The following is a 22668-nucleotide window of genomic DNA, read 5'->3' as shown; positions in this document are numbered from 1 at the left end:
ATTTAACAATTTACCATAATTCTATATAGTCCACAAGGTAAATAAGTGATATTCACTATTATATCTATTATATTATATTTAGACATATCTATAATATCTATATAGAAGGCTGAAAGATTCACCTGAATGATGATGCTAGTTTAAATACCGACCTACTATTATACTATTCTGACAACTTCACAAAAATAACTACAGAATTTTTATTTGCTAACTTTTGAACTTTAAAACAATTGTCTAGAGTGGTTATACCTTGCTCTTTTAACTTAGGAAGAAGTTTGTCTAGTACAACCATTTTGCCACTATTGGTAACCAGATGCATATCTGTTGTGTAAGGTGGCCCAGGTTCAGCTCCATCAAAGAGATATGGATGATTGCAACATTTCCTCAATTGCATTAGGATATTCAAGAGTCTCATTTTGTCCATTTTTCCTGCGGAATTTAATATGTCTATATCCTTCATTAGTATCCGTGTATACCTAAAGAGAAAATACTTTTCAGTAAGTTTAATTCTCCCAATATTTCATTGTTTATCATTTATTTCTGTTACAAATATTTCTAAATAATCTTTTATTTCTGATAAGAAACTAGCCATTGTCAGTGTCAAACTTAGTAATATATTATCAGTGGGATTTAAATCAGTGTTAAATTATATTTCACCAAAAAATGCTAGTATAATGCATCTTCAATTGCCAGAATATCAAACATTTTCATGATATTTTTAACTTAACCATTAACAGTAATCTAACTCTTTGATCACCTTGTTCTTTTATTTACCAACCATATTCTTTAAATTTAATTTTCACATTATACATTAAGTACCATAAGATAAGTGCCATAGATACTAAATGCTTACTGAATTAGAAGTCATTTTTAAAGGAAGTATTTTTGGGGAAAAAAGGCAAAAATAATTTAAGAGACAGATTTATAGAAATATTTAAAATGAGCAAAGCAGGCACAATTTTTGGTTTTTTGAAACTGATCCAATATTATTAAGAGAAGTACAGTTAGTACTAGCAGAAGTACAGTTAGTACAATGCAAAGTTTAAGTAGAATCAAGAAAAGATAAAGGAAATGAAAAGCCAAAAACGTCATGATGCTAAATGCTGTGAAATTATGACCAAGTTTATGCCCGAAGAAATGAGAAAATACACATTCTAGCCTCACATGCATCTGGAAGAAAGAAATATTATGGGTGTGGAATCTAGCACAACTGACTATCAAATCCAGGAGATTGGTTGATTAGGTTTTTGCTGAAATGCATTTCCCCCCCCCAGATTGTTATTGTTACAAGAAATGGTGCTCTAGGCAAAAAGGGTAGGAAGATACATATAAAAGTATTGATGATAAAAATTCACTTCCCACTTAAATGTACTAATCCAAAATTTGCTTTTCTGTCAAATCAAATGAACTTCTCATATGTGATCCTTTAAAGATTGTTGCAAAAACATTTAATATATAGAGAGATATGGCCAATCAAATGAGTAAGATATAATTGAAATTCCATTTGGGTGATGGTTATATTATTTGTTTTCTAACCCTGAAAGAATGATTGTTTTTCAAACAGATTAGGCTCCTTTAAAAAAAAAAAAAAAGTACACAGTTGCTGCTGCAGTAAACCATAAGGACATTATCTAGAAAGAAAAACACAGAAATTTGTAAAGACCATATGTAATAACAACATTATCTCAAATCACTTACCATTCCCTTTGCATTTTGCTAAGACCCACATAAATTTTAACTTCCTTTTTCGGAGGTAAACTTTTTTCAACATCAGCCTTAATTCGACGAAGGAGAAATGGGCGCAAAACCTGTAAGAAAAAACATCAACAATAAAATGATGTCTTCCTCTCTCTGATAATCTGTTAAAATACAAAGACTACTAGCGACTATTTTGAACAGGAAAAAAAAATAATCACAGAGCTCTAGTCATTTTCTTATGTCCTATGTGAAATGGTGACTATTATCTAAATATGAGGAAGTAGCTAAAAAATTTCTCATAAGAGTCCTAAGTATAAATAAGATGACAAAAACCAAAAAGGTGAGGAAAAATGGTTTTGGAATAATTTGACAAATTTATTATGGAAAAGTAGCATGCATCTTATGCATAGGACTATATAATTATCTCTAAAAACGTTCCACTCAAAATGTTTTTCATATACATAGGACAAAATTGTGATTGAGTCATTTCAGTCATGTCTCACTCTTCATGATCCCATTTGGTAAAGATAGTGGGGATAGTTTCCAGCTCATTTTTTAGATGAAGAAACTGAGGCAAACAAAGTTAAGTGACTTGCCCAGAGTCATACAGCTGGTAAGTGTCTAAGGCCAGATTTGAACTCAGGAAAATGAATTCTTAACTGCAGGCCTAGCATTTTTATCCACTACATCACCTAAACTAACTTAGAAATCATGTTTCAAAATTTCTAAAACTACTACACCTCATAAAAGCAACTCATTCCTTTTTCTAACCATTCTAATTTTCCTTGTCCTAACTCATCCCTCTTTTACATAATAGAATTTCAAATATATTCCCAAAAAAAAGCTATCTCCACAAGTGCTCTTTTCTCCAAGCTAAACATTCCTAATTCTTTCACCTAACATCCACATGATAGCTTCAAATCTCTGAAATCATCGATTCAACAAACATGTTTGTAGTGCTTCTTTAATTTGCCAGACATTGAGCTAGACTAAAACAAGATAAAATCAAAATCAACTTTGCTCTCGAGAATCACACTGTTCTCTGTAGAAACAACCTCAACATGTTAAGTGAACACACAACCTACACGAAGAAATTTCATAGGAGGGCTAACAATTTCTGTCAAAGTACTTGGAGCTCTACGAGACAACTGAATAGGCCTCATACACTGCAGGCCTCAGAAAGGAAAGCAGACTTCTCCATACCAATTCTGAATCCTTTAAACACACTGTAAAGCTGCTCGATGTCTTCCTAGGGTGACATTCAGAACTGAACCCAAAACTTCAAGCAGGGCTGACTATATATACATAAAGTAGAACATATATGAAGCAAATATATAAAAAGTAGAAATATAAAATAGAACAAACCTGTTGCCAACATGCCACGTTGATTAGTGCTGCTAATGCCATCTAACATCACATTAGATTTTCTGGTGGCCACATCACAATAAACACTTCCGCTGGTCAGTCACATCTAGCCTATGATCAAGTCTTTTAGGAAGACTATCTCCCAGGATTTTTCCCTTTCCTTTTTTAAGATAAAGAAACTATAAGATACATGATAAATTTGAAGCTTTAAGATTAGCGTAAAAAAAAAAAAAAATTAGTGCCTTTTCTCTTCCTGAATTCTTAATCAACACAGTAGCCATACCATGTACTTCTTTTCATTCTCCATATGCAAATGCACAAAAGATCTGAGAGTATATCCCAGTGTGGGAACTACCTCAATAATACAGGCTAATTGTCCTCCACACTTGAAGAAGAGCAAGATGGCATCACTACATTGGGGTCAAAATAAAATGAGTCCAACTGTGACTAAGCTCAGAAGGCTCTACCACAAATTAGACACAAAAAGTCTATGGGAACGTGTGGAGTTAGACACCTGTTAAATGTGGACACCTCACATTTCTTTCTGAGCTACTGTAATTCTGTTTGGCTCACAGAGCACAACGCCTTCTTGGATACAATCAATTCCAAAGTTCCCCAGTGAGACTTTGAGAGTCCTTATACTACTGTTTCTTCTGACCTCCATGTGAGCTTTGCCTCAAGTTCTCCATACAACAATCCTATAAGCAAACATGCACTTGGCCTTCAAACAAGAATCAGAGCAGAGTTTGATCGCCTGTCAATTCAGCTCCAGAAAGGACCTCCGTGTCTGGTACCATATCCTATACTGTATCCTGCCAGGTGATCTTCAGAATCTTCCTAAGACATTTCTAATGAAAGCGACTCAGTTTCCTAGTATGGCACTAGCAGTGTCCAATAAGCAGACAAGGTCATCACACATGCTCTGTGAGCCTCCAAGTGGGCAGACAGCCTGATGGCTCTTCTCTCCTGCTCTTTCCTTCAGTTTCCTGCTCTAGCAATGCATGCATCAATCTCATCTATGTGTACATCCTTGAAAAGCATTTTGCCAAGGTATGTGAGTTTATCCAAAGCATTCAAAACTGTTCTAATTGTTATAACCAATGGTTTGACATACAAATGCTGCAATACTGGCTGATGGGAGAGCCCTGTTCTTGGCATTGGCAGAGAAAAAAGTCAGCACAAGCAGTGGAGAATCTATCCATACTGAGACACCAGCTCTCCCTCCATCTTCCACAAGCCCTCCTACTTGGTGAGATAAATAGATGATGTTCTGCTCTCCTCCTCCGATTTCTTCTGGAGTTATCAGGCAGCAAACATTATACCCATCATTACTCTCCCCTTTCCTTAGCCATAGTGACTCTCAGGTAACAATCATCTTCCAGGTAAAGGATCAATCTATTAAAGGCTTTAGCAAGAACTTTGCCAGCAATGATTAAAAAATAGAGGGAGACCCACCCCTCATACTCCATACTACTTCACCCCACCTGTGATTATCACAAGAAAACCTATTTCCCTTTCTTTTATAGAGATGGACAATGGAGGCATCCTTGAACTCCTGAGGAATAATCTCCTCTTACCATAAAACCCAGAGAATTCCAGTCAGCTCTGACATAAGCAATGGACGTAATAGAGTGCTAGTATGTGGGTATAATTATTTGTTGGTTAAGTGTAAGCAGTTGTTCCAATCTGTATTTATGTTTGTGCAAGGAGAATATATTCAGGTTATTCATATTAGCATTATATCTTCTAAATGTTAATAGAATTGTCCAATATAGGGTGTAGGGATTTTGATGAATTGTTGGTATTAAATGACAGGTAAGTTTGAGCTTTAACACTTTCTTAGTTGGTGGCTGCTTTTAGGCCTACAATGTAAGATCTTATCGCATACCTTGAATCTCCTTACAAATCTCAGCTGGAATACAATCAGCATCGGGTGCTTTGCTAGGAAAGAATTCTAATGCCATCCAAAACCTCTTCTTCAGTTCAAAGTTCATTTACAAAAAGACTGACTTCAGTCCGAGCTTTACAGTCAATGATTTTGGCACTAGTTGATGAAGGTTTGTTGAGAACACAATGGAGATGTTCAGTTTATCTCTAGGACTTACCACCAATCAGCATGGCTCCATCAGTGTTGAACAGTTGAAATACAACATAGTAAAAACCTAAATAGATTTCAGTTAATCTATCTTTGGGTTAACCATAGATGGTTACAATTGGTGTAAATCTGAATTTCATCTACCTTAACACTGAGTCAAAAAGCCGGCATCTCTCCAAACCTCACTTGCACTTTACTTTTGATCGAGTTAAACATTGCCTTCCAAGAGACAGAAAAGCAATTCTTCTAAGTATTCAAAGTTCCTGAGTTTTTTTCCTAAAAGTAATTTCTAAGAGTTCTAGTTTTTTATTTAGCAGTTTCTGAATTTCCTCAATCTTATTATTTTTGAGTGTTCTAACTCAGATGAGTAAATGCAATGCTATATACACCAAATCTTTAAAAGCTCAGCTTTATTTCTAAATTAGCAACCAACTGTTTGTGCAAGTGCTCTATTCTGCTGACAATTGACAATTAAATCTTCTGGTCTTACTTCAGGACCACTGCTTTTGTTGAATGTTAATTTTTTAGTTCAGAGAACAAGTCTATGATCAGACCAGTATTCTGCGCCACCTACCACCTCCGTCCTCTCAATCCCATGTGTCACACTTCTCTTTATAATGACATGGTCATTTGCTATGAGGACAAATCCACCCAGTTTTCTTACATTTAGTAAACATAAGACATTGTTGGGGAAAAGAAGGTCCTAAGCTGCAGGAGTCTTCCCCAACAAGTGACTGTAGTTGCTGCTGTTCCCAACTTTATTCCTCCTAAAGACTCTCTTTGCCATATCCCATAGTCTGTGCCTACTCTAGCATTAAAGTAATTCAAATTGCGAGCTTATCCTCTTTCAACACACTGAGAATTGAGCTCTCAGGTCTTCATAAAACTTTTCTTTGACTCCATCAGGGTCTATCATGGTGAGAGCATACATACTGATGATGGCAGCTTTGCGTTTTCCTAAATTACTTTTGACTTTCACAGTTTTATGGTGCTTAAAAATACAGACATTAAGTAAAGTGTTCAAGAATCACTCATCATCAAAGATAGAATTTGAGAACCCAGGCCTCTCTGACTTCAAGCCCAATATATCATCTATTACACCAAAACTTCTTGGTTTCATTCCTTATTTGTCAGATATTTGTAGAAATATTATAAATAAATAATAATCCTCTACTTACCATATGGAGACGTTCAACTAGCTTCTGATCCCCAAGGCAGTTATTTGTGTCAAACCATGAATCAAAATCCTATTTTGACAAAACAAAGAAAAACAACATAGATATGAAACAAACAAAATAGCTTTTTGACCTCTCTCCCAAAGTGATTAGCCCAATAATTTAGATTCATAGACTAGTTAGGATTAGAAACTTAGAAGTCATTTAATACAAACCTCCCATTTTATATAGTAGTAATTCTTAATAACACCAAAAGAATGTTTATAAATTCCATAGATATATACTACTATCCCATTAAATATCATTTCAGAAAAGTACTGGTGGGAAAAGTCAAGAAATTTATTGTCAACCAAAACTAAATAACATTAGAAAAGCAATACCCTAGGTTTTTTTGTTTTTTTTTTTTTTGTTTTTTTTTTTTTTTTGCTGAGGCAACTGGGGTGGTGTTAAGTGACTTGCCCAGGGTCACACAGCTAGGAAGTGGTAAAGTGTCTGAGTCCGGATTTGAACTCAGGTCCTCCTGACTCCAGGGCCAATGCTCTATTCACTGTGCCATCTAGCTGCCCCCATCAATAATACTACTTACTAGTACATACCTGATCATCTAGAACCCTGGATTCCTCTCTGATGCCCCAGGGCTGGTGCTCTATTCACTGCACCACCTCGCTATCCCTGATTTCATTCTTAAAGCCAATCTAGTCTATTTAGGCACAAGACTACTAATCAGATTTAAACCAAGTGATTAAAAGTGAAATTAAGACTACCAATTTTTATTTCATATCATAAGTAGTTTTAAAATTAGTACTTTGTCAGATTTGATTGAACAGCTACTATATTCTTTTAAAGTTCATCACTAAGCCAAACCACAAAGATTCATGGGGAAAAAACTGAGAATACAGACTGATCACATGCCTGGTCATAGTAACAAAGTTTCAAACTTCTGCCGTAGCAAAAATTTTAATACCATCGACACAAAGGTCAAGGGCACAAAGACAAGAATGAAACAATCCTCACTCTAAAAGAGCCTACACACACTATTCACAGGAAAAGAGATCAATCATAGTGCTGAACTTTCTAAGAAGGAAAGAGCAGCTTATTTTCCAAAGAATAATGATGTAGATCCAATAAATAAGTGCTATCAAGAAATATGGCATCCAGTACTTGTCAAAGAACAAAGAGTAGTGGGATTTGGCAGCTCCCCTAATGAGGACACTGAAGTAGTTTTTTAAATCAACCTGGGAATATCTGCTGTCTCCTCAGGCAACAGAGGCAACATATCTAAGACAGAGAGAGAACCTCCGGAGATTCATCAAACCACATGGCTACTATTCATTTCTGTGACTCATGTTGGAAGAAATGATAAAGCCAAAAGGGATCCAAAGATAAATTTTGGAAGATTATGATGTTATGGGTAAGTACCTGAATAAGGGGAATAGGTACTATTTTCATCCCCAATGTAAGTGAAAATCAAGAGCTATCAAAAAGAAACAACTATGGAAAGCAAACAATTAGTTTTTTTTAAATGCTATGCTGGAATAGTTTTTGGATTAATTCTTCACAGGTTAAAATATTGGTGACAGACTCTGGGCAAAATTTTAGTATCCAACAAGTGCTGGAAAGAATGTGTTTGAGATTTACAAACAGAATCAAAAAGGCTTTAAACTGAAAAAGAAGAAAACTTCCAATAGAAAGTAGCTGCCATGTAGGGAGAATAGCAACAAAGCTGCCCAGAAATTCCCAGGGGGGAAAAAAAAAAATCTATAAATAACCTCAGGTGTTTGTAAACAAATACAAATTATGAGTAATAAACAAAGTGAATTATAAAGGAGACAAACCCAGTCATAGAAATAGTTATTGAAATTTGAAAGTATGACTAGATTCAAATGCCAAAAAGGTATGGATTTAGTAAAGGTGGAGGGAAGTATATGCAAAGAGAAAAGATGTACTCCATGAGGATTTACAACATTCATAAGAAACATAGAGGAACAAACAGCATCTGAGAAGATAAACAGAAACTTAAATAATATTCTCATCAAACTATACACTATGTTTCAACTGTACAGAAAAGAGAAAAAAGGATGAGGCCTGCAATAAACAGATCCCTTCTTGGCACAGAAATATAATGAAAGAGAATTCAACTTATCTAAATATCTGCTGGAGCTCTTTTTTCCCAAAGCATAGTCACTAATACTGTCTGTCCTTTAGGAAGAAGGGCTCAATCCATCTTCCAACTAATAATCAGTTACAGAAGGAAGATTGGAACAGTATATCCTAATCAAAGGGCAGCATGAAACAGCCTGAAATTCTACAAGTAAGTCAACTAGTCAAACAGGACTAAAGTTCTGATGACTCAAGAAAAAAACAAAAAATTCAAAAGTAAGAATTAAATAAACTTTTAAAAGAACAATTAGCAAAAAGACTTCAACAGATTTGTGCACTGAAATCAGTGTTCCTTCCAACACTTAAGACTAAAGCCCATTCATGCCCTCTTATCCCATGTGAATCTTGCCTTTGTTCCCTTAAAGATCCTCTCAAATGTTGAAATGCTTCCCTCAAGGACTTTTTACATTCAATGGGTACCAGAAGTAGATGGAATTAATGAAAACACACTGAAGGCAAAAATATTCAACTCTTATTTTGCTTGTCTTCTAGACAAGACATGACAGAACAAAACAACTACTGGGGGAATCGAGACCTAAACCAGTAGGGATTTTGTAGCTAAAGTCACCTAGTACCCAAGTCATTATACCTAGATATACTATCATCGTCAGGTACTAAAAGAAAAGATGGATTACCACATGACTGCACAAAGGCAAATGTCCCAATTTTCAGAAAGGGGAAGGAAAAAATATACATAATGTAGGCCACCAAGTTTGAATTCTGAGCCCTAACAAAATTCTAGAATTCATCTAGCTCATACAGATAGAACTGGGTTAGTTTTGGGTGCCAAATTAAAAAAAAAAAGTTCTAGAGCATCCAAAGAAAGGCAAGCAAGATTGTTGGCATTAAGATGAAGCTTAATATGAGAATCTACCAAAAGAGAGATACTGGGCTTGAAAATCTTTACAGAAGATGACATTAGCTGTCTTCAAGAACTGAAAGTGTTGTGAAGTGGAAGAGATTTCTCTTACTTGGTCCCAAAATAACAATGCCCACAAGTTGCAAAAAAAAGCAAATAAGAGTTTCCTGCAAGCTTCCTACTTGTGACTGCTATACAAAAGAAGAAAGGAATATTTCCTCCTAATCGATGGGTTTTTAACAAGTTGACATGTAGTCAAAGCGTCAGGTATGGTCTGGATTAAAGGACACAGAGGTACCTTCTGACTCGTCTAATCAAAATTTTTATGGGTCCAATATGGACCTCTTTTTGTGTTGGTAGAAACCCTCTGCAGATAGGCAACTCCTATATCTTTTAATCTTAAAAGAATTGCCTGGAATACCCAGAGTGCTTTGCTTGTGATCTCAGTGTCAGAGGAAGAGTCTGAACCCAAACTTTCCTCACATAAGATTAGTCCTCGAACCAGACAATGCTGCCTCTCCTACCAAAATTTAATTACTAAAAAAAACTTACATCTGCTGAGTTAAAAACATCTGGCAACAAAAAGTTGAGAAGCGCCCAGAGTTCGTGTAAGTTATTCTGAAGAGGTGTTCCTGTTAGGAGTAGTCGATTTGTAGTCTTGAATTCTCTTACAATTTCTGACAACTAGAAAAAGAAAATTATTATTGTGGATGATCATAAAAAATCTTCAGTGTAACAAATAATTTTCTAAAGACCTTACCTTGGATTTTTCATTTTTGATTCTGTGAGCTTCATCAATGACTAAGTATCTCCAATTAAATTTTTTAAAAACAGACTTCTCTTTAATGAGCATCTCATATGATGTTACACATACATCCCACTCTCCTGGTAATAATACATCTCTGACAAAGGCAGCCTATGAAGCAAGAGAAATGAAAATTAAAACAATATATTTATAGTTCTCCATTATTGTAGTTTCTAAAACAAAGTTTGGGTGCTGCTTCAGTAACACAAGAGAATTATCTAGGTCCTATGCCTGTCACTTTGGTATCTTTATGAATCTTTTGGGATTCTCATTCCACTTACTTCCAAGATGATTCCTCCTAAGAAATTTCTCCTATTCCTTAAAAAGTACTACAACAATCCCCAAGCATGGTTGTGAAGGATTCCATGTACTTGAGAAAAAGTAAATTTGTAGATTTTAATTTTATAATTTATATTTCCATTTTTTCCCCCAGTTTTAGAATTAAGACGTCTAAAATATAAAGAAAAAAACAACTTTTAAGGGCCTTACCACAGTATCAGAAATATAATGGAGGGCCTTGAAATTTAGGAAAGAGAAGAATCTCAAATGTAATTAAGTGGAATGGATAAATGAGTGTTACTTTCTACTCTTCCTTGTAAAATGGCGAACTGCTACTCTTTTCCCTTAACCCTTTGCATGCTCATTCCATTCAACAGAAACACCTGCTAAAAATGAAGCTATATTTTCAAAGGAAAAAAAAAAATTGTTGGGATGGATGAGATTTAGAACAAAACTTTCTCTTGATTTTCTTCTCCAAATCAGAGCAATAAACAAAAGAGAAAAAAAAGGAAAAACTAAACTGTCTTTAAATACACAAAAGAAAAAGTTTTTGGAATAAATAGTTAAAAGATTATAATGTATTTATTTACTAAGAAGGAAATGATAGATAATGTGTACACAGATACATAGACAGGTTTTCCAACATAAAAATTCCAAGTTGAACATGAACTGTATTTTTAAGCAATGTGCACCAGAAAAGAGGTCCTAGGACCAGGGAAGAAACCATGGATTAAGTACTTGTAAAGGACCTCAGGTAAAAATCATTAAGAACGGCTCTTATTTAATAGATGAGGAAACTAGAATTACACCAAAATTACATAACCTGCCAAGGGTCTTTTAAGTATCTAAGAAAGGATTCAAATCCAGATCTTCCGGTGACTATGTCCAGCATGCTAATTACTATGACACACTGCTATAATTAAATGACTTTCTCAGAGTCAAACCTCTTAGTGAGCGAAGCAAAATCGAGGCCAGCCAGCAGCCTATCCATTAGACCATATTCTCAATTACAGAGTATAAAACAGAGTCATTAGAATGACCCTTAAATTAAATCCTTAGATAAATAAAGCTGATAGATCTTTATCTTCTGAAGAAGGGAAAAATTATTTGGGAAGAAAACTTCAACAGCCATAGTGAAGGTTGAGATGTTGTGAAGAAATACAGACATCAGGCAATAAGTCTTGATCATCTGAACTTCTCTCGTAAACAGATGGGGAAGAAGACTGCATTACATTATACAAGTTTTCAGTGACTGTTCATGCTCACTTCTGGCATGATGCTAATGCCTTCCCTATACACTTACTACCCAAGCTCCATAATTTTCAACACTTTTCCAGAGCTGCACTATTTGTTTTAAAGCCCACTAATACATAAACGCTCTTTGATTAAAAGTTTGGGAATTTTTTCTCTTAGAAGCAGAATTAAGACAGTTACTTGGTTAACAAAAATTCAATACAATACTTGATACTTACTCTTTGTTCTTTATCACCTATCAAACAAACTGATCTAAGCGTTGGTACCCATCTCTTGAATTCATTCATCCAGTTATGTAAAGTAGACTTTGGAACCAATACCATATGAGGGCCAGGAATATTTCTATAGTGTTTCATATATCCAAGAAGAGAAATTGTTTGCAGTGTCTTTCCCAAGCCCTGAAAACATCCAAGATTAAAGACAAAACATCTAAAACCATCAATAATATTACTTTTTCTTTAATTTGTTTAGGGGGGATGAGGCAATTGGGGTTAAGTGACTTGCCTAGGGTTACACAGCTAGGCAATATTAAGTGTCTGAGTCCGGATTTGAACTCAGGTCCTCCTGACTCCAGGGCCGGTGCTCTATTCACTGTGCCATCTAGCTGCCCCCATCAATAATACTACTTACTAGTACATACCTGATCATCTAGAACCCTGGATTCCTCTCTGATGCCTCATAAATGAAATGTACTTACAATAACTTACAAGCTATAGAGATAATGAAGAAAAAGTGAAACTCTTATCAACTTTATTCTTTGTTGGTTAAGTATAATCATTTGGTTTAGAAAAGAAAGATTAGGTCATCCTGCCATCTGGGGGGGGGAGGGGGAGGTAAGAGGTGAAAAATTGGAACAAGAGGTTTGGCAATTGTTAATGCTGTAAAATTACCTATGTATATATCATGTAAATAAAAGGCTATTAAATAAAAATAAAAAAAAAAGATTAAAGGGTAATCTAGTAACTATTCATATAATTCATTCTTATGTTTTCTTTTCTCCTTAGAAAAAAATAACTGATATTTGATTGCATCTCCCTAGAATTCACCAAGTTCCTCAAACCTAAAACTAAATATTAAGCTAAATTTATTTATACCAAATACATCCCGATATTCAGCAATCAAAAACTAGTTAGTCCCAGGCTTTGACTACCACACAATTATGACTTCCTAGTGAAGTAATTCCTAATAAAAATTTAATCATAAACCTGAGATGAATTTAGCTCCCAAAAGAATCATTAAACTGTGGCTCACAGTATCAACCACTTAGTTTAAATTAAGCAATCATTCCAATTATCAAAGGTCTCAAGGCAAGTTTTTGGTTTTGTTTGTTTGTTTGTTTGTTTTTTTAGGCAAGTCAAACAATTCTTTTTGTAACCATATAGTTAAGACCAAGTCAAAATTGAAATGACAAATAAAGAACATCAGGAAGGAATGGGCAAAAAGGGAAGTCATGAAATAAAATACGTTTATATCCAATGAAAAATGTTTTCCTTCACATGTACTACTGAGCTATTTGATAGATGTCTATCAAATTACTGCAATTTTTCCACTCCCTTGTCTAGTTATTTCCTATAATCAGAAACTTACATTTTTAAATAAATTTTAATAAGAGGTACATTAAGTGGATATGGAAAAATGCAAAGATAAATAACTCTAAATCAAAGTTGGTCATTTTTTTTGTTTCTTCTAAAAGCCTCAAGTAGTCACTTACAATAGCCAAAATGTCAATAGTATTAACTCCCCCCCCCCCAAAAAAAAAACAAAATTGCATCCTTAATTTTAAAGGAAATTTAAAGAGTAGTCATTTTATAATTAGCACATACTTACAGAAACCAAAATTTCTAATATTAAGTATATGTAATTAAGATTTAAAAACAGCTTTTCTACACCTTGCTGTAAAACCTGGAACATCATCTTTTGAATCCTAGGGTAAAAATACATAATACCACAATACCCCAAAACCCACAAGTATGGCTAATTCCTTAGTCTAGCACATTATTTGTCCAGTCTATCTTATTCCTACGTCTTCAAATTCTGCAGACGTTCCTGTACCTCTCACAATCAGATACCTATTTGGAGCTGGCCCTTCCAAAATTTTAAGTTAATAATAGGTTATGTAATTCAATGTAACAAAGCTAAACACTAACAATTTTTCTTAAAAGTACATGTAATAACATTATTGATCATGATAATCTGACCATAATAACGTCCATTTAAAAAATGCACATGTATTTGAGACAACATTGGTATATCTCAAAAATGCTTTCCTTACTATGTGATTGGCTTAAGAGAAGAATTGCAAAGTGTTTTAAAAACAAAGTTGGCACTCTACTGATAAAGCCAGGATTAGATAAATCATCATTCATAACTAACAAATTAAATAAGCTACATTCTAGCTTTGTCTATAATAGGTAAGAAATAATACAAATTCAGCATCAAAATATCCTAAGTTTCTGGAAAACAAAAAATTGCTTCCCATATGAATTTCCTTAAAAAATAAAAATTATTATCAAATAAACTGCTTCACAGTTGGCTTATGCAATACAGAGCTTATGCAATTTAAATACATTCAGTTTTGAACCAGACTGCAAACTGATTACAAACTTGTTGTCATTTTAGATTATAATGAATAATAAATCTAAATTTTAAAGCTTTATAACAATATCTTATACTTTTAGAAATGTTTATATCAAATTAAGGCTTCATTTAAAAATCATCAAAAACATACCATTTCATCTGCAAGAATCCCATTGATTCCGTTCTCATACAAAGATATCAACCAATTTAATCCACGGACCTGATAATCTCTCAGTTTACCCCATTTTACATCTAAGAAGGACACACAAAAGGGAAAAAAATTATAAAGTTTAAAGGGGAAAAAGCTATTCTAGTCTGTATAAGTACTAATTATAACAAATTAATTCCAGTTGGGAAAATATCTACATTGACAATAGCACCATGAGATTAATTAATCAAAGGCCCACCTGAGCTTGCTTTTCATATTACTGTTACTCTTTTATCTTCAAGTAAAAGAGAAAACTGTTTCCAACTGAGTATAAAGACAGGCAACACTCAATACAATGAAATTTAGCAGTTTCAAATGAAACTAAATACACCAAAATTAGTTAAAAACTTTGTCACTTAATCTAAAACCTAAAATCAGAGAGTTCACACATTTCCTAAATCCATAAATGGTACTTCCAAGGACATAAAATGACAATGTCTTTTTTCTAGAGATAAAAATGCAGAACTGCAACATCTTCCCCATGATATTGTTCCCTCTCCCATCCCACGCACATGATGGGGAGTCCTCAAACCGAGTGCACACATTGGTAGCCTTGGAGCTTTCAGTTAACAGCTCCTCATCTTCCTCCTGTTCTGTTCGACGATGCCTGTAGCTATAAAAGAAAAAAGGTGAGTTTTAAAGTAAAATTAGTCATAAGAAAAACGCCCTATATTATTTATTCTAACAGAAAAGCCATTCAATGCATGTTTTAAATATTCAAGAGATGGGGCAGCTAGGTGGCTCAGTGGATAGAGCACCAGCCCTGGTGGTCCCAAGGACCACCCAGAAGGACCCAAGTTCAAATCTGGCCTGAGACATTTAACACTTCCTAGCTGTGTGACCCTGGGCAAGTCACTTAGCCCCAAGTGCCCTCAGAAAAAAAAATTTCCAAAGATAAACCAGAAATCTGAATTTCAAAGATTGGTTTGACTTCTACATTTAGCTATTAGTCAATATTTCAACAGTTCTTCCCCCTATCTTAAAATGAAGCCCAATCTAAAAAAAAAAAAAAAAAAAAAAAAAAAAAAAAAAAAAAAAACCACCACCCAATTAAGATTTTTTAAAAATCAGAATTAAAGTAATAAGTTGTCACTGAGTAAAAATGTTTTCTCTTCATTTCCAAAAAGTCTATTAATCCAATAAACATTATGTAGTAATAATACTTAACCAACATCTAGGTAACTCAAGCCCAGAAGAATCAGTTGTCTTTTGGACAACAGAAAAAGAGGTCATCACTTGGCCTTTACATTACAAATCACAATTACCCAAATCATAAAGGAATGAGAACATAAGCTATAGAACATCCAAACAAAAATTAAGTTTAAAAAACAAAAAGGAGCTTAACTTTCATCAAAAATGTAAGGCCTCATGGCAGGGTCATTAGCATTTTGCTCAATTGTCTTAAGACAAAGCCATCACCTGTGTGCAGGTCCACTGCATCTTACTGCTCTCCCCTCTCTCCTAACAGCATACAACACTTAGTAATTCAATACTGAATAAAAATATTGAAGTGGCAAAACACTTCACAATTTTAAAACAACTTAGATATATATCTAAGTTGTATCAGAAGAATCAAAGAGTTTCTGAGATAGAGCCCACAGAATATGACATAACCTTCTTTCTTTTTTAAGATAAGGAAAACTCTTCCAGTTTGGCATTTACAGCCCAAGAAAATCCATGTTTCTGGATTTATTTCACACTAATCATTCCCTCTATCTTGTCTCAAAACCCAACTAAAGCCAGTACTCCTGGGAAGGGCAGTGTTGCTCCCTCTCACGACTGCTCCTTTCTGGCTCAGAACAGAAAGGTTTCCTAACTTGCAATTTATCTTCTATTTACACTTATTTATGTACATTTTCTATCTCCCCTATAATTTTCTATAGAGGTAAGGGTCAATTTGTTTTAGTATCTCCAACATACACATCGTATAAGCTTATGCCTACAAGGAATACCAATGTTCATAGAGCTGCTTACCCTCTGAATTGACAGCTATGTTGTTTTAATTTTTATTTCTTCTATTTCCAAACCGACCTGACCAACATCACTACTTCCTTGCTCACACTTCTAACCTATACCATCTTTTTCCCCTTTTGTCTCTATAACTCTCCTATAAATAACCAATAAAATTATTCCATTCTATTATCATTATACTTGGCAATTATATACAAACTTTTACAAAAAGGACCTTGCACTTGCCAAAGAAAGTAAAACGTCAAATTTAATGAACAACTCAAAAAAAAAAAAAAAAACCTGTGGCCAATACTGAAAAGTTAGCTAAACTTAGCTTTTTAACAAGAATTAAGAAAATGAAATCATGTTCACTGTAATCTTTACCAAGGGATATAATAGTCATTACTTACTCGCCAACTGACAGCAAATTCTGTTTTTCATCTTTCTTTATTCTTGGACGTCCTGGTTTCATCTTCAGTGGTGAAGTTGGAGTCTTCTGAGCAGCAGGCTGGATGAAATGTGCAAACAGCTCTGTCTGCTTTAACAAATACTCAAATCTGTTTGCTCGGTCAGTTTGCTGTAGACAGAATTTATAAAATGCTTAACCCAAACAGTAAATACCAAAAACTCAGAAAATTGTGTTAACGTAACAACCACAATTAGTTTTTTTCATTTAGAATACTAAACTATAAAATGAAAACATGTCCACAAATAAAAGGCTAAAGTACACTGCCTATAATTTTCATTTATCTTGTAAATCTAAAACTCTTCAATACTCAGATGAAATCTTACTCTTTTCCTCTACAAAGCCCTAATTTCACTTATATAGGGGAAAACTAAAATCAAAAAATCTTTCTTTACTCTGAAGTCAACTGTATTACTTTGGGAGGAGGGGGGTTGTCCCAATTCTATGATTTTAATGGTGTAATCCATTCCTAGTATGCAAACTGCCTCCATGGATGAAGATCCAGATTGGTGACTTTTCTGTATCTTAACCCAAAAAAGTTATCTGGAGGAGAGAGGTGTTAAGTGACTTGCCATGGATTGTTAGCTTATATTAAAGGTAGGATTTGAACCCAGATCTTAACAACTTACTTAGGAAATAATTATATACTTCTCTGTGACTTTTCACGTCCTCTAATGCTTCACTTTTAATACATCCTCCTTCCCCCACTACAGCTGCCTAATACATCATTGTAGGCCTCACAAGCATCAATGTGTCTCACATCACCCATTATTCAATAAATTAATAAATATTTGCTGAATGTCTCAAAGCATGTTACATACACATCTGTTTCATTTCATGTTGGAGGCTGACAGGCTCCCCCCTTCATTACTAATCCCTGGAACAATGTCACACTTCAAGAAACTGCCTATACAGGATGATTTCAGAAAGGCCTGGAGAGACTTACACGAACTGATGCTGAGTGAAACGAGCAGGGCCAGGAGATCCTTATATACTTCAACAACAATACCATATGATGACCAGTTCTGATGGACCTGGCCATCCTCAGAGCAAGGAGATCAACCAAATCATTTCCAATGGAGCAGTAATGAACTGAACCAGCTACGCCCAGCGAAAGAATTCTGGGAGATGACTAAAAACCATTACATTGAATTCCCAATCCCTATATTTATGCCCACCTGCATTTTTGATTTCCTTCACAAGCTAATTGTACAATATTTCAGAGTCTGATTCTTTTTGTACAGCAAAATAACGTTTTGGTCATGTATACTTATTGTGTATCTAATTTATATTTTAATGTATTTAACATCTACTGGTCATCCTGTCATCTGGGGGAGGGAGTGGGGTAAGAGGTAAAAAATTGGACCAAGAGGTTTGGCAATTGTTAATGCTGTAAAGTTACCCATACATATAACCTGTAAATAAAAGGCTATTAAATTAAAAAAAAAAAAAAGAAAGAAAGAAACTGCCTATAATCTCAAATCCCTGCAACTTGTTGCTGCAAACCATCATACCTCCTCCTGACCCCCTCTTCCCCCCCAAAAAAGCTACAAAAAGGATTTAGAAGGTTTTTGATACACTACTAAAAGCTAGAATCAGATTATCAACTTAGAACATAACACATGCCAAAAGGGAACATTGCATGCTTAAATAAAAATATTCATTATAAATGTAAAAAAAAAAACATTTCTGCAAACTATGCTTTTCATGATATTCTCTTAAAGGGCAACAGGTAACACAGTGAAAATGTACCATTTAACTTTAGACAAATCATACATACACACTGGGAAGTGGGGTAAAGATTTAAAGATTTAAATATTTCTTTTTTTTCTTCCTATACTCTGAGAAGCCTAAGAACAAAGAACTAAATCTCTTATTGCTCCTTTTTTAAAGACAAAAATTAAGACATTCTAGATAAAAGATGGGTAAACAATGTCAGGACACATCTCAAATGAGTTTTAAGTACCAACAGACTAGAAACTCATTTTATCCATTATTTTTCCATAGATAAATATTAATTTATATTCAGAGTAGAGAATATAGGTATCCTTTAAGAAAAGGGCCAATTCTATCTAAGAAATATGCTCATGACATCAATACATTGTTGGTAGAGTTGTGAACTGATGCAACAATTCTGGAGAGTGACTTGGAACTATGCCCAATGGGCTATAACACTGCATATGCCCTTTCATCCAGCTGTGTTTCTACTGGGCTTGTATCTTAAAAAGATTTTAAAGGAGGGAAAGGGAACCAAACATGCAAAAATGTTTGTGGCAGCCCTTTAAGAAACTGGAAACTGAGTGGATGCCCATCAGTTGGAGAATGGTATACAAATTCTGAATATTATTGTTCTGTAAGAAATGATCAACAAGGTAATTTCAGAGAGGCCTGGAAAGACATACATGACCTGATGCTAAGTGAAGTTAAGTAGAACCAAGAGAACATGATACACAACAATAACAAGATTATGTCATTTCAACAATGGGGTGATTTTTCTTGTGCATAATAATTACGGAAATATGTATAATAGGACTGCATATGTTTAACATATATTGGATTACCTGATGTCTAAGGGAGAGGGGAAGGGAGAAAAATGTGGAACATAAAAAGTTTTACAAGGATGAATGTAAAAAATTGTCTTTGAATATATTTTGAAAACAAAAAGCATTATTTAAAAAAAAAGAAAGAAAGAAAAATAAATATGCCCATCTTGTAGATGTTGAATATACTGCCACTAAAGCATTTCAGTTGCATGCTAATATATAAATAGATTTTAAAGGAATGATCTGAAAAAGTATAAAATTCAAAGTATTTTTCATTGCTTCTGGCCCACAGAACATCAAGCATACCACAAGTAATGGAGAAATATAGTGCCACCAAAGAAAACCCAATGGAACAATTAGTGTTTTTCTTTAAATGACTTTTTGTTTAGTCATTTCTCTATTTTGATCAATCTGCTCTCCCTCTTCCGTCTTCTCTGCACCCTTTTTGTTTACCTTAGGATCTGTTCTTTCCCTCCTAAATTTGCTCAAATCACTTTCCTTTCATCCTCCAACAGACCATTTCTCAAGCAAAAAAATTCTTACTGGAACTAAGCATGTTTATATCAACATAACAGTCCTACTCTCTTTACCAAATAGGAAAAAAAAAAAAAAAAAAGTACCCAGAAGTTAAGAAATCAAGACTTTAGTAAATATGGCTTTATCCTGAATCTAATAACTTTTGCATTGGTTCTAGAACTTTGGTCTTCTTAAAATGTAATGTAGGTATACAAAAATATCAACATTTACAACTGGATAAGCTTTTCAAAGAAATAGAGGCACAAAATTTCAAGTAAAAACTGAAAACTACTTTGTAAAGAATTAAAAAAAAAACCTTATTATGAATTCATATATACAGATTTTCTTAAGAAATCCCAACCCTCAGAGACAACAACAACCAAGGCCCATTCCAGCTGTATAGTCAACAAAAATTACAGTATTTTCTAAAGGCTCACTCCAATTATCAAAGACTCCTATGACCATTTCCTCACAATTTGCCATCAATCCACAAGCACTTATTATTTTATGCCATTTCTTTTGCCATTATCCTTTTTCTATGATGACACATAAAGAAAAGAAAAGAAATCCTAATCTCGAGGATCTAACATTTGGTCAAAGGAAACTAGATGAAGATATTAGTAGACCAAGAATACAAGGTAGGGAAGATAATAAACATAACCAATGGTCTCCTCACGTAAGGTAGAAAAGATAGTAAGCATTAACAAAAATTCTCTTCGTGTCAAGAAGGTGGCATCTAAGCCACATCTTGAAAGAAAAAAGAAACTGGCTGAAGCAGAGGTGAGGAGGGAATGGCCAGTGCAGACACACCCACTTGTGAAATGGTGTACTATGTTTAAGAGGAAGAAGCAAAGTCAAATCTACTAGAAAGATTAGCAGAAGGGAAGCACATAGAATGATGCTAGAAAGGCAGACTGGAGCCCAAGTTGTAAAGGACTGTAATAGTTAAACAGAGGAGTTTGTTCAATTAAATCTAGAAGTAACAGGAAGCCATAAAGAGTAACATGGGCAGACACACACTCAAGAAAAATCACTCTTGCAACTGGGAAGGATGACTTGGGGAATGGAGGGAGGCAGGGAAATCAATTAGGATGCTATTTGCACCACTACAGGAAAGGGATGGATAAAGACAGAATGAACCAAGATGCCAGCTGTACAACTGAAGAGAAGTTGATACTTAGAAGTCAGAGATACTATAAAGTTAAGACACAAGATTGGAAATCTGACTGGATATGGTGAGGTGGCAAAGAATGAGGAGGGAAGAATAAAGCCAAGGTCACAACCCTGGAGATCTGATATCCCAGAGAGAAGTAGGAAAACATGGTAGAGTAAGGGCTCAGGGAGAAGGAAGAATTGTTTTGGACATGTAGAATTTGACGGGGCTCCAAGATATCTGGTTTGCATGTTTAATAAGCAGTCGGTAAGATGGCACAGGGGTTAGAGAATATAAATCTGTGAATCATCTCCAGAAGTAACTGAACCAATGGAAGTTACCCAAGAAAAAGAGGGCAGAGAAGAGGGCTCAGCAGAGGCAGGGGACACCCGCTGTTGAACAGGAGATGTTAAGCCACAAAGACTGAGAAAGAGAAGTCAGCCATGTAGGAGGAAAACAAGGAATGACAAAGCTTTATGAAAACCGAGGGGAGAGGATCCAGTAATAGTGCGTGGGCAACAATATCGGAGGAGAGCTGAAAAGAGCTCAGCAATTAAGCAGTCCCCAATAGCTGGAGAGAGCAGGCTCAGTGAAGCGGTATGATCCCAGGTCAGCCTGCCAAATGCTGAGGAGTCTGGGAGAAGGGAAGGAGCCCAGATAAGTTCTGGGACTTTAAGAAAGGTAGACAGATAACAGACAGTGCTGGAAGGGACGTTGCGGTCTGGGAAGGTCTATTATAAATGAGGGAGTCGTGCTCGGGGAAAAATAACAGGGAAAGACCCAGGAGAAAGGCAGAGAGCGAAGATTAAAGGGGCAGCAGAAAACATTTGTGAGGGGACAATCTGTCCGAAAACCTCAGGCCATGCACACAGGGAGCGGCCTTGGCAAAGAAGCAGGCAGCCTCATTATCAAAGTTGGGCAGAAGGGAGGCGAGAATGAAGGGATGCTCCAGTCTCAAGGTCTTTTGAGGTGACCCATGTCAAAAAAAAAAAAAAAAAAAAAAAAAAAAATCTCATTTTTCTTAATAGAGACCAGATCGTCAACTAAAAAGGGGGCGTAAGGAAGACGTGTCAGAGGCCAGGGAAAGGGTGAGAATATTGGGAACAGTTACTGTGGAGTAGGGAACAGGCTATCAATCAAGAAAAAATTGCCACTTGTGACTACTTAGATCAGTGCACCCTACTTCTGTCCAGTTCTCTTCCCACTGTTCCCCAAGGCAGTTGACAAATATAGAGAGATAATCTTAGAGGGAACTTCAAGTTCTCCAGCTGTGTTCTCTTGTATGAAGCCTTTTCTATTGTTCCAGTTCACAATGACCTTTTCTCTAATTTCTTAAGGTACATATTGTATGATTTGCTAGGCATCTGATCAACTTAAGCCTGCCACAAAAAATCGACTATGTACTCATAATTTGCAAAGTACTACAGCAGGGTCAGTAAGGTTGAGAAACAACTCCCCACTGCCCTACCCCCCCACCTCACACATACACATCCCCATACACAATTTTTTTTTTCCGAAACAAGAAGTGAATAAATGTTTATTTTACTACTTCATACAAGATGCTG

At 35.1% G+C, this 22668-nt stretch overlaps 1 protein-coding gene across 1 annotated transcript in view; it reads right to left on the bottom strand.

Annotated features, from left to right (window-relative positions):
* SMARCA5 (SWI/SNF related, matrix associated, actin dependent regulator of chromatin, subfamily a, member 5) overlaps nt 1–22668 on the bottom strand; it is a 43561-nt gene that overhangs the window by 15256 nt on the left and 5637 nt on the right. The window contains exons 3-11 of the mRNA XM_031943152.1: nt 16836–17002; nt 14988–15088; nt 14419–14519; nt 11909–12088; nt 10113–10268; nt 9905–10036; nt 6337–6405; nt 1699–1808; nt 250–476 (exon numbers count right to left, since the gene is read on the bottom strand). Coding sequence (XP_031799012.1) covers nt 250–476; nt 1699–1808; nt 6337–6405; nt 9905–10036; nt 10113–10268; nt 11909–12088; nt 14419–14519; nt 14988–15088; nt 16836–17002 — 1243 coding nt within the window. The remainder of the gene's footprint in view (nt 1–249; nt 477–1698; nt 1809–6336; nt 6406–9904; nt 10037–10112; nt 10269–11908; nt 12089–14418; nt 14520–14987; nt 15089–16835; nt 17003–22668) is intronic.

Source organism: Sarcophilus harrisii, chromosome 6 (assembly GCF_902635505.1).
Source record: "Sarcophilus harrisii chromosome 6, mSarHar1.11, whole genome shotgun sequence".
Classification (NCBI taxonomy): Eukaryota; Metazoa; Chordata; class Mammalia; order Dasyuromorphia; family Dasyuridae; genus Sarcophilus; species Sarcophilus harrisii.
This window is presented reverse-complemented; position numbering and strand designations above follow the sequence as displayed.